At 42.7% G+C, this 13611-nt stretch overlaps 1 protein-coding gene across 2 annotated transcripts in view; it reads right to left on the minus strand.

The window, feature by feature from the left end:
- LOC143930441 (transmembrane protein 176B-like) overlaps positions 1-13291 on the minus strand; it is a 63081-nt gene extending 49790 nt beyond the window's left edge. The window contains exons 1-2 of one of the 2 annotated variants that reach the window (XM_077454761.1): positions 13194-13291; positions 1646-1853 (exon numbers count right to left, since the gene is read on the minus strand). In XM_077454761.1, the coding sequence (XP_077310887.1) occupies positions 1646-1852 (207 nt within the window). In that variant the 5' untranslated portion in view covers position 1853; positions 13194-13291. Of the gene's footprint in view, positions 1-1645; positions 1854-4003; positions 4075-13193 lie in introns of those variants that run through there. The other variant, XM_077454760.1, reaches the window with a different exon arrangement.
- Between the last annotated feature and the right edge of the window lie 320 nt (positions 13292-13611).

Consider the following 13611-nt stretch of genomic DNA (forward strand, 5'->3'; position numbering starts at 1 on the left):
AGGAAGGATTTCCTCCCCAGATCTTGCCAATCTTTGATGGCTTCCACCAGACCTTCCTGGGCTGGGAACAACTTCTGTTCCCCCAGACCCTGATACATCTGGTCGTGGAGCAATAGTGGTGCTGACATTACCAGGAGTAGTCTGGGGCAGAGACAGCCCAGACATCTCCCGCTGAGGATCGTGGTGGTCCCACCTGCCTGAGCCGCTCTGACATCTAAAATCGTTTACAGGCTCGCATCAGCCAGAGCCTAGCCCTCTCTCAAACCGCGGCTGGAACTGAAACCCGCAGCCCTGGCAGAAGTGCACGCCCCCACCAGACGCGACATCACTGCATCCTCCAGTCCAACCTCGAGCTCCCTCACTGGCCACACAAAAGGCGGGGAAGAATGGTGCACCTTAACGCCCCTCTGGACAGAACGAGAGCGGGGCTCCCGAAGCTTCTTCACCACTCTCAGGAGAAGCTGGGGTGGTTAGTGGTGGACCCAACGGTACCTTCCCCAATGCTCTGCCAAACCCAAAAATAGAGATAGGGAGAGCTTCTCCCCAAAGTAAAAAATGGCTTCAACCTTCCCAATTGATCAGCCCTGGTTCTCAGTGATGTCTCCTGCCAGAGGAAACACCAAAACAGATTCCAGTGGGGCAAGAGGGGCTTAAATCTTGAAACAAATTCTGCATTTCCTGTAAAGGGAGGAGCCGAGGTCTCAAAGGTGGCTGTCCTGAAAGACGTTTAGGGAAATCAGTGGGGGGAGTGTGTGTGAATATATAAGGGTACTACTGAGAAGCCGCCGGATCCACAGCTGGAACCATCCATTTTTTCTAAAAGCAGTTTTCAATTGGTTTTTACTGCACCACTGACCTGGACACTGCAGCTCACATGTGAGGGAAAATTTCAGATTCCCCCCATTCCCTCGCTCTGGATCTGTACAGCATCCTACCAGCTAACCCAAGCAAAGCATTAACCTGCCAAGATGAGTCCCACATGCAAGATTTGATGCCATTTACAGGCCTTCCCCATTCTTACCACCGGGATAGGGGTACAGGCCTCATGAAATTGTAAGGACCAATCCAGAAAACTGCTGCTATAAGAGCACTGAGAATCAGCAAAGGTAGTTGAGGATTTCTTAGTAAAAAGACTGTACCAGCAGAGAGCAACAGGTCCATCACCTACGGCCAACAGAAAAAAAAAAAAAATAAAAAAAAAAAAACCCCACACAGGCATTGCTGGGAGCTGGGTCAAGCTTTGCTTTTTTGTGTCCAATCATCTTGAGGTGGAACAACCCAATAATCTAAGAAATAATTTTCCTGTAACCTGTGATGTACAATTAAGGTGAAGGACCACAAAAAACAGGAATTGTTAAGCGCATACCTCTTTGGCATGCTTATCTCCTTACAGTCTCTTCAATGTAAGGAAGGGGTGTGGCTTGGGTAGAAGTCCTTGCCTCATATACAATCTGGGGTTAGGATCCAAGAGTGCTGCACGGAGATCATTTTGAAAATTAAGCCCACTATGTGCTTGCTCTTCAGAGCTGCTGTTACCTTAGAAATATTTTAGACCAGCTTAGGTTCCTTTTTTACTACCATTATAATTTACCATACGAAAACAGAAACAAAATAAAGTAAGAACGATCCAATGAAGTACTCTTACCCCAACCCCTAGATATACTCCGGAAGCAGGCTCTCTAGCTGGCTGGTTGTATTGTCCATCTTTTTTCACCAGTCTGACACTCTTGATGGCATCTAGCAGGCCGTCCATGCAGGACCGCTGGTTAATGTTTATATTTATGACTGTTCCCTCGGGGGTCTCACAGGAGACTTTCTCATCCCCCATCTTCACAGTACTGACTGCTACCATTCTGTGTCAATGCAAAATAACGAAAAAAATTGCCAGTTAAATAAATCTTGGACAGTGTAACATAATGAGTGTAATACAAATAAATGTATTTGTAAAATTAGCTATGTATTCTGATTTTGGCAGAGAAGCAGCTAGAAGAGGAGAAGGAGAAGGAGGAGAAGGAGAAGGAGAAGGAGGAGAAGGAGAAGAAGGAGGAGGAGAAGGAGAAGAAGGAGGAGGAGAAGGAGGAGAAGGAGGAGAAGGAGGAGAAGGAGGAGGAGAAGGAGGAGAAGGAGGAGGAGAAGGAGGAGAAGGAGGAGAAGGAGGAGAAGGAGGAGAAGGAGGAGGAGAAGGAGGAGAAGGAGAAGAAGGAGAAGAAGGAGGAGAAGGAGAAGAAGGAGGAGAAGGAGGAGAAGAAGAAGGAGGAGAAGGAGGAGGAGAAGGAGGAGGAGAAGAAGGAGAAGGAGAAGAAGGAGAAGGAGAAGAAGGAGGAGAAGGCATACATATACACACACACACACACACACACTTATGCAGGAATTGTGCGTTATAAAAACCCTTGTGTTTTTATTGTATGTGTAACCTAACTCAGGATCTGTCTGCCAGCAAGATCCTGCGTATAACCTGCAGTAAATTGCATCCATGCACAAGTTCTGCTATAAGTGGACCTATAAAGTCTGCTTTATTGAAACCCCATCCCAAGAACACAGAACATAAAAATGGAAGTAAATGGGGGAAAGAGTCAAGCAACACATGGAGCATATGAACCAAAGCATCTCCACAATTCCGAGTAGACACTTGGTTGCTGTCCAGCTAAAAATGTAGGACATTAGCAATCCTGTTACATGCCACCACATACCAGTGGTGATCAACTTTCCAGATATGGGGTGTGTCTCTCATCTGTGGACCCATCACCCAAAGGGCCGTACATAAAATTCAGTGAATATTCATCAGAGACAACAGGATATAGCCAAAGACTATGGGCATGATACAAGAGATCGTCAGAGACACACAAATATACAAGCTTTTTTGATCCTTCGAATGTATATTTCGTTTGGATCCAACCCATCTGGTAAGCGTATACTTTGTCTGGTGAAGGGAATACCACGTGGTGTTTTGCATGACCTTTATATGTAAAGAAGGTGGATGGTGATTTCCTGCACACCTGCGGATCAGACACCGATATCGCATATAAGAGATTTTGCATTTCCTTTTTTTTGGGACTCTTTTTTTGGATTTTTTCACCTGTTATTTATTGAACTTACCTGTAATTAGTTACTATATATTTGTGATTTATAGGAAAATTTCTTTGGTCACCCTTTTTCTCATTTCAAACTGTTAATGTTTAAAACACATATGCACATGTCTCATATATGAGTGTTTAGTTTATATGAGAATGGTATAATATGTTTGGTTTTTAGCGCTACACTTCTGTGTAGAATTTACAACATTACACTTCTAGATATCCTTGTGGTGCGTTAGCAGCTTTTTTTGTTTTTGTTTTTGTTTTTAAGGATAGCGCAGTGTTTGTTTGATAGTCTAGTGACTTCAGGGGGCCTAAAGTATGCAAAACCGTGCCAAAGGGCCGCATGCGCCCCGCAGGACATACACTGTCACTCATGTGAAGTGAGGAGCAAGCCTGGCTGTCCAGAGGTGCTTCATTGTGGAATGGGGGTACTTTCACAAACACAGAATGGAAATGAGGGAGGCAATAGCTGCACACCCAAGGCAAATCAAGAGGTAAAAACAATTTCCATGGTATACCAAGGCATATTTTACCGTTCTTCAACTTTTATTTAGCCCTATGTGTAGTTACTTTAATTCTATAGCTAAGGGAAGTCAGATTCCCCCAGAAGCTTTGCTGGCTCATATCACGGTACACGTGAAGGAAAGCTAAGACTCTACGTTAGCATAGAATTCTCTCCCAATATCGTTGTTGAATGAAGACATTGAAATGCTGGTTAAGATACTGGCGAATCGTCTAAAACATCTTATGCCTCACGTCATACATCCCCATCAAACATGATTCATTCTAGGCCATGAAGCGAGAGAATTCCCTCAGAGCCATTCATCTTATCCACTGGTCCTGGCACTTGCTCTGAACCTAGGCCAATACCTCATTTTATCTACAGACACAGAAAAAAAACATTTGACCATGTGGACTGGTCTTACCTTAGGGCAGTTTTGGAGACTCTGGGGCTGGGACCGCATATGTTAGCCTGGATCATGGCTTTGTACCCAGGCCCCCAGTGCCCAGATCAAGGTTAAAGTGGATGTAAACCCTCACATATACCCTGTGAAGTGAACAGCCACAGATGAAACAAATCTCCCTACATAAGTTTTACATCTATATCTACTCTTTCCCTTTCTACACTCTTTAGAAAGTGCACATGGTCCAGTTTCAGCAGTGGGAGGAGAGTCGGGGAATATATTGTGTGTGAGCTGATTGGAAAGGCACACACCATCGCCACATAGGCAGAGGAATGAAGAAACCTGCAGAACTATGCTGGGAATAGACAATTTCTCTGCTAATCTATCCCTGACACAAAATGTATCTATATGCTTTCATTTCCTGTGTTGGAGAGCTTGTAAGGCTTCATTCACGCTAATGTGTTTTTTGATGCATTTTGCAGAAATGCAGGGACATTTTTTTTAACATTTCTTTAACATATGTTCACATCAATGCATTTTTGGAAAGGGTCAGAAACTTTTTTTTCATGCTGCATTTTGCATGTAATAGATTTCAATGGACCTGCATCCAAAACGCAAGTACTGCGTTTTTACCGTGATTTGCGTCTTCAAAAAAAAAAAAAAGCACTGCAGAAACGTTCATAAGCAACATACATAGATGTGAATCAAGCCTTAGAAGTTATCATGCTGATAAGAGGAACGGAGCAGCAGAAAGACACAGGACTTAGGGCATTGGAGAGAGACAAGTAAACACTACAGATATATGTGCCCAGGTCAGATTTCATGAATGGGGTTTAGATCCACTTTAATGGTCTACTCTCCTAGGTTCCCGATCAGGAATGGCGTGAGATAGGGATATCCTCTTTCATTTTTGCGCTGGTCTTCGAACCATTGCTGCGTTCTGTGCGGGTGAATCTAGATATCAGGGGGCTGAAGGTGGGGAATACGGAACACTAGCTGTCAGTTTATACTGATGCGCCGTTTCACCTAGAGGCGATTCAGTTCGCATTGTGCGCTATATAAGTATTTCATTCATTCATTCACCTCACAGACCCCTGGTCTCTTTGCCTAACTTGGTGCAGGAATTTCAGTGTTTTTCGGGCACTTTAAAAAATGATGTAAAACCTGAAATTTTACCCATTGTGCTTCCCTCCCTTTGGCAGCTTTTCCCTTTACCTGGGCCACATCCTTTGAAATATTTGGGCAACTCACTGATCGCATTGAAACTGTATAATAGTAAATTACCCTACATTATTAGCCACATTTTAGCAAGGACTTAACATGGACTAAAGCCTCATACACACGATAGGACTCTGTACAAACTTTCCCTTGGATTTCTGTACAAACTTTCCCTTGGATTTCTGTACAAAGGGCGTCGGCCCTGAACTTGTATTGCATATACACGGCAGGACTTTTTCAGCCAACTTTCACCAAATCACGTGGTTTTTCTGCTCTTTACCTCCACCTTTGGTCAACTTCTGTATTGTTGTCTGATCTTTTGCATTGGTTCTGAGCATGAGTGTTTGTACTTTGTACAAAAGTCCTATGGTTTTTCTGCACACACGATCAGACTTTGCTCCATCTGACTTTTGTTGCCAGAAAGTTTGTCCGTTCGCACAGCCAACAAAAGTCCGATGAAAACCAAAAAAGGTTTGTCCGATGGAGCGTACACGGTCAGATGTTGCTCCAAAACAGCCAATTTGCATGTTTGTTGTCAAAAAGTCTGATCGTGTGTATGGGCCTTTAGACTACCTTTACCTGCCCCAGCCAGGTAATCAAAGATGGATGTCCTCCCCGGGTGCTCTTCTACCTACAGATGGTGCCTGTGCTCCTGTCCAGAACCATTTTTTTTCCCCACAACTTGCAAGCATGCTTTCCAGATTTATGTGGAATGCACAGAGGTCTGTATTCTAATTTCAGGGTTCCCCGTTTGTAGGTTTTAGTAGATCATTCCGCACTATCACAGGTAGGATTCGTTAATACCTTTTTTTTCTGCACCCCAACGAACCATTATTTGTCATGTTCCCCATTCATAAAACGTATTTGCCTTATCCCTACTGCTTCATAAACATACCGTATCATTCACATGCATTTCGTACCTAGTGGGAATCCGTTGAGGACGTCTATTTGGTGCTTTTTGTGGCTTCCGGTCCTGGTCTTTCCGGTTTCAGACTTACACAGTGTACATTGGCACATTTCTATCATGATAAAAACCTTTATGCTGTGAACTAGTATAAATGGGGGTATCCATAAATACAAGAATAAGAATCTTGCTTCCAAAAAAATAAAAAATCCATAAATTAATGTCATTTATTCAGCAACCATGAACATTGTCATATGTTAAAATCAGACATTTTGACCATGTTCATTCTTCCATGGTTTCTAAATAAGCAACATTAATTTAGGATTTATGTGGAAGCAAGTTTATTAGTCATTCTTGTATTTATGGACACCCCCCCTTTCATACTAGGGCGCGGCATACAGGTTTTGTTTATACATTACAATTTCGCCGCAGTGATGTGGGGACCTGAATTGCTGTTATATTATTCAACTTAGTATCTCTGGTTCTGTGGATTTATTTGGTCCATTTCAATCATGACAGCTGATGTACTTCTACTTGGGCCCTGGATATGGTGTCACGGGGCAGAAAGACATCACTTCCAGAACAGAGAGTGTCCCACTTGTTTGCGCATGTCTTTTCGGCACAATGCTTTGGCGGGGCATGGGGGACAAGAAGCCTGGGCAGCGCATTCCCGCTACTGGCGGTATACAAACGTTTAGGCATGTCCATGGATGGGATTATTTGATAGGTGCTCATTTTGCTGGGGAGTGGGGGGGGGGGGGGTAGGTTTGCTGATGTATACTTGTATCTGATGTTTTTCTAGACATCTGTGTTAGTGGCTGTGGAACTTTTGTTCTCTCACTTCTAACGTGCCTGGATCAGCGCCATATGTTGTTGGAGGAAAGCCGTTTGTATTGTGCCCCCCAGTTGGCAGGTTGCTGCATTAGCCCAGGTCTGTTATATTGTCCCCCCATGATCCTCCCATCATTGGTCCTCTGCCTATACCTCTTTGGGGAGTTTTGAGGCAAGGCTTTGCGTTTTCTGGGAGGAAAGGAGTGATGGGGGGGGGGGGGTGGGAATTTGTTAGTGAGAGACACACACACTTTTCAACCCAATCCCCCCCCCCCCCCCCCATATCTCTATGCTCTCTCACTCCTTTTCTGATTGTAATGCATTAGTATGTAATGTATATGAATTTCTTATGTTTTGGATTATTTTTTATACAGCCATATCTTTTTTGTATATGGGTTTGGATCCCAAAGCACGAAGAGTGAAATGCGTTAATCTAGCACGCCTTCACTATACAGTTTATGCAATAGCTGCTGATATGGCTTGCAATGATCATTACACATTTTATCATCGTTTTTTTGACTGCCTCACGCCGATATACGTCGGCAAAAGGGCACGTACAGGCAAAATCACGTACCTGTACATTGCCCTTTAAGAGACGGCAGGGGCATGCCCGCAGGTCCCGTGGACTTGATCGCCGCAGGGATACCTGTGATCGCCTCACAGAGAGGAAGAACGGGGAGATGCTAAAGTAAACAAGCATCTCCCTGTTCTGCCTAGCAACAGTGACACTGATCTCTGCTCCCTGTGATTGAAGCAGAGATCAGTGATCTGTAAAACACCCAACACTCCTACACTGCCACCTAGTGGTTAACCCCTTCACTGCCAGTGTCATTTACACAGGAATCCGTGCATTTATACGTGTCAAAAATGTCCGACGTGTCGCAGTCACGATAAAAAAAAAAAAAATTTTCATAAAAATGCCATAAAACTATCAACTATTTTGTAAACGCTATAACTTTTGCGCAAACCAAATAAATCGCTTATTGCAATTTTTTTTTACCAAAAATAAGAATATGTATCGGCCTAAACTGAGGAAAAAAATTTTTTTTTTATATTGGGGGATATTATAGCAAAAAGTAAAAAGTGTTTTTTTCAAAATTGGTGCCTTTTGTTTGTAGCGCAAAAAATAAAAACCGCAGGGATGATCAAATACCACCAAAAGAAAGCTCTATTTGTGGGAAAAAAAAAAATGTAAATTTTGTTTGGGGAGCCACGTCGTACAATTGCGCAATTGTCAGTTAAAACGACGCAGTACCAAAATCGCAAAAAGTGCTCTGGTCAGGAAGGGGGTAAATTCTTCTGAGGCTGAAGTGGTTAAATCTTTGTAATAAAAAGGAGCCTGGATCTTATTGGTATTGTGTTTTTACCCCTATTTTGGCACAATGTCCCATTATATGCTGTTCCTCCCCCTTTAAGGGGCTTGAAAGGAAGCTTTTTTTATTTTTTATGTCAATAGTGATGTTGCCTCTATTAGGTGAATATTTATTAACTTTATGTACATAATGCATCTAAATTAAGGCATAATCACTTTCAAACTGAAGATTCACTTCAAGCGTTCCTAAACCCACAACAGTAAAATCAGTCTGTCTATGCAGTAAAGTGCGCTTATTATACTCACTGTGGAACCTAAGGGGTTAATCCTCTGCATTGTGTAAGGCTATGTGATCCTCCTCTTCAACTGACTCCAACCCATCTCCTGATGGAACAGAGCATTGGGGGACAAGCTGCACTAGCTCAGTTTGGTGTGTATTGCTAGAGAGGAAGACTGAATGAACTACAAGCCAACATCTTTTGCAGATGTCAGCGTGTAGTGCACTACCATGGGGCTGTGGAGCACTGTGGTAGTTCATTCAGTCTTCCTGTCAGCGAGTATCGGCTTGCCCGTATGGGAGCTCAAGAACGGGGAGATGCCAATGTAAACAGTATCTCCCCGTTCTGCCTAATGACAGGATACATTTTGGGCAGCGATTTACGCCTCATGTGCGCAAATGTCCATTTATATAACCACAGAACAATGCGAGATTAAATTTGCATGAAAATGCACGCCCAAATACATATACAAAATAAATGGAAAAAAGTAGGAGCATCTTGTGCAAGAGGCCTTACAGTATGAGAAAATCTTTATAGTGTAGGTGTAGCCCTTCCAGAACTTTACCCATTTGCAAATAAGGTGATAATTTCCTTACATTTCTCAGAAGTATGACAGCTTTAAAATGACAGCTGTACTACGGGACAATTCTGAGGAATGAAGGTCTAGGTTTTGTTTTGTATTTTTTATTTAATTTTTTTTAAATAAATCCCCCCCCCTTTACAATCACTTAAAAGATATTATAGCATTTTTGCCAACAGAACTCACAGGCACCGGATGTTTGTCTTTTTTGCCCCGGGCACTATATGCCACGTTTCCCCTATACCTGGAAGATTTTATTGATTCATTTTTATTGTGGCTGCACCCTAATTGACCAAAGTTAATTTTCACTTAAACCACTTCCCACCCATATGACGTCCTGGGCTTTGAGTGGGGATATCTCATAGTTTCATAGTTAGTAAGGTTGAATAAAGACACCAGTCCATCCAGTTCAACCTGAGTGTCTACAATTGCCCCTGTACATTGCACACTCACATCGGTCCCTACCCTCAAGGAGCCCACAATCCAAGGTCCCCATTCATATACTAGGGTCAATTTTGGACAGAAGACAATTAACCTACCTGCATGTCTTTGGATTGTGGGAGGAAACCGGAGTACCCGGAGGAAACCCACGCAGGCACAGGGAGAACATACAAGCTCCAGGCAGGTAGTGTCATGGTTGGGATTTGAACCAGCGACCCTTCTTACTGCTAGGTGAGAGTGCTAACCACTACACCACTGTGCCGCCCATATCTGAATGACACTTGCAGCTACAGGCATCATTGAGAAATCCTTTCCCCCCCCACCACCAGCGATTCCCTGCACAGCAAGGCCCCTTTCACACGAACGCGGATACGGATGCAAGATTTACATCAATTCTCTAATTCGATGACATCGGTTAAAAAATAAAAAAACGGAGCTTAGCGGAGACGGATGTCAGCAGATGATCGCCTGCTATCCCATAGAGCTTGTATGTTTTTCCTCCAACGGATGAAAAACGGACATACAGAACGGGCGTGTGAAAGGGGCCTTAGGCTTCATGTACACTGCTGCTGGTAAACTGACATTTAAGAGCAGTTGGGCGTTTTTTTCAGCTGCCCCTGAACTCTCCTCTGGGTTATTTTATCAGTACATGTACACAGGGTCGTTACTAGTCGTTTCTAGGCAGTTGAGTTTAGAAGCAATAAAAAAAGCTTTCAGGACGGATGTTCAGAGGCATTTGAAATGCCCAATTCCCGTAACAGTAAACATGGTAACTCGCATTTCGTTTACAGGCATTTTTAATGTAGATCAATGTTTGACTATTTGCAGTTATGTCATGTCCGGCCTGGCAGATAACACTGCTGTGTACTCAGCTGGAAAGCCGAGATAGTTTTTTTTTTTTTTTTTTTTAACCTCAGGCTTTCCAGCCTGGAGCAGAGATGTGGGGTCTTATTGACCTGTCATGCACTATTCCTATTACAAGGTATGTTTACTTGTAATAGGAAGTAGTGATCAAAAATAAAAAAAAGTTACCCCCCCCCCCCCTTGTAAATGTAAAAGGCTTTCAATCCACACAAGTGAGGCATTTCCACGAACGTTAGAGCAACAATTCCATCCCAAGAGCTCTTCTAACTATAAAATAGAAAAGATAGACCGAAAATTGTGGGAGAGCATGCAAAGGGGGAAAAAAAAAAAAAAAAGAAACAAAAAAATAAATAAATAAAGGAAAGAAAGGGGAAGAAAACCGTAGGATAGGGTGGAAAAGAATGTGAGTGGAACTGCCAAAGAAAGCCATGTTTGCTTTTGGTATTTAACCACTTGCTTACTGGGCACTTAAACACTTTTTTTCCCACAAATAGAGCTTTCTTTTGGTGGTATTTAATTACAGCTGGGAGTTTTATTTTTTGCCAAACAAAAAAAGATGCAAAAAAAAAATAAAAATAAAAGGTCCAGTTTAATAGTTTGTTATAAAGTTTTGCAAAAAATGAGGCGGTGCTGGCGGGCACTGATTGGCACAGATAAGGCGGCACGGATTGGCGGCACGGATGGGTACCGCTGATAGATGGGACTGATGGGCACCGATGTGCAGCACCGTTTTTGCGGCAGATTGTGGGCACTAATGGGTGGCACTGTGGGCACTAATGGGTGGCACTGTCAGGGGCAGGTGGGCACTGATACGCTGGCCATGATCTGATTTTTTTTTTCCTCTCCTCGCGCTGACAGCGCGAGGAGGAAAAATAGCCGATTATTGGCTCTGTTTTGTCACATGATCAGCTGTCATTTCCTTCCTCCTTTTTCAGCAGACCAGAAGGTAGGGGGGTACTTGGACACAAGTCTTTTTACACCCGCCTGTCCATATGGATGAATAGATCTTCTGATTGGATCCTCCAGAAAACCTGAAAGGCACACCTGATCGCAATGCCTGTCTAAAAGGGGCCTAAAGCTCCTTTGGCAAAACCAGATGGATGCACATATTTAAGCCACTTTCACAAAACAGTTCCAATCAGGTCTGACGATCAGTTTTTCGGGCGGACCGGATCAGAAGGTCCATTCATCCCTTTGGACAGGTGGCTGTAGGGCTGCAACCAACAATTTTCATAAACGATTAGTTGGCCGATTGTTTTGTTTATTCGGTTAAGATCCTTTAAAAAAAAAAAAAAAAAAAAAAAAAAAAACGCGGTGTATAATTTAGTTAATATGTAAAGTTTAAAAAAAAAAAAAAAAAAAAAAGAGGCAATTTATTCTTAAATATCTCTATGTAGTGGTAAATATAAATAACCAACTATATGGTTAGGGAGCAAAATATCTAATCCACTCTGAGAATAATAATAATAATAATAATAATAATAATCTTCCTTCAAAAAAATAAAAATAAAAAAATACATACATTTTAAGAACGTTAATATGATTTTCTAATTGTTAGTGGGGATTAAATCGATGTTCATTTTAAGCCACAGTGACAGGAACATTTAGAAATATAAAACTTCTTGGTCAAAGGAATTTTCAGACAGTGTATGTGGTTCTCGTTCAGAAATTCCATTTTTTTTTTTTTTTTTTTTTTTAAACAGAATGTTAAAAACAAGTGAAAATTTCAAACATTCTTTCATTCAGCAAATGTACAAAGATTTCGTCTGAATATTCTTGTCTGCAAAATTGATCCGTGTGACCAGCATAAGGCTCGGTGCACACCTATGCAGTTTGCTTTTGATCGGTTTCTGCAGTGCGTTTTGATTTTTGCGCATGTGACTTTGCTGCGATTTGCATTTCTGAATTTTTTTTTTGGTCAGTTTGTTGTTGGGCAGATAAAAAAAAAAAAAAAAAAAAAAAAAAACACAAAAGACTTGTTTCCATTTACACACACCTACTTCTGGGTTCGATAGTCTGCAAAAATAAAACTAAGGGAAGGGAATCCATCCTCTTCTGTTTAGGTGGAGCGGATCAGAGGGTAGTCCGGTGTATAACGAGCAGCAGAATCGGTTTACTCCCAGCCACCCATAGAGCAGAGCGGGTTGTGTCTAGGCCAGGGGTTATAAACTGGCGGACCTCCAGCTGTTGCAAAACTACAAGTCCCATGAGGCATCGCAAGGCTGACAGTTACAAGCACGACTCCCAAGGCAGAGGTATGATGGCACTTGTAGTTTTGCAACAGCTGGAGGGCCGCCAATTTTGAGACCCCTAGTCTAGGCTGTGGGTACTGAGCAGGACATGGACCCATCACCCCCCGCTCTGATCAGCGGGGGATCTGTGAGGCGATTCCCTGCTGAATCTGCCCCATATGAAACCCCCTCCGCTACCCAAAACAAAAACAAAAAATAAAAATAAAAAGGGAAGAAACAAAAAAAAAAAAAAAAAAAAGGGAGGAGGCCGAGTGAAAATCATGCAACCTTTTCTTCTGAGAGCTTAACATTTCAAACCTCAGGACTTCTCAGCACCAGACATACAGATCACAGCTCCCATCCTCCTTTATGACAAGTCTGATAGGATTGAATGTTATATGAGCCAAAACAAACTTCTCATTTTAGATTCTTCTACAAAGACCAACACCATAAAGTTCCCAGCTCCTGATTTAGTAACAATTCTCTTTCTATAAGAAGGTATGCAGAGCAGAGTCGTGTGTAATAAGAAAGGAGATGTGGCTGTGCACTTACTTGCTGCGTATTTCTCCCACACTCTGCTCTGTGTCTCTGGCTGTAATGAGAGCAGCACACAGAGGGAGGGGGAGGGGCCTTGTATAGGGAGAGATGGGGGGGAGGGGCCTTGTATAGGGAGGGATGGGGGGGAAAGTGAAGTTCCTGTTATGATATCTTGATCTTCAGGTGCTCATAACATTTCTATTATGCTATGAAGCCATGTTACCATTACAGGTTATCCATTTACTAACATTGAATGACTTGCCATTTCCTGTGTTATTGTGAGGAAAACACATCTCTTCCAGCATTGCGCAGAGCCTGCTCTGCCTGTTTGTTACTATGCCAGATCTGATCACTGCGCCTGTACCAGGGCATGACTCGGATCACGTTTGCGTGGAGTGCATTATCACACGCATTCCTAACCCACACAGAAACG

Source organism: Lithobates pipiens, unplaced genomic scaffold (assembly GCF_037356315.1).
Source record: "Lithobates pipiens isolate NorthernLeopardFrog02 unplaced genomic scaffold, aLitPip1_a1.2 Scaffold_25, whole genome shotgun sequence".
In the NCBI taxonomy this organism is placed as follows: Eukaryota; Metazoa; Chordata; class Amphibia; order Anura; family Ranidae; genus Lithobates; species Lithobates pipiens.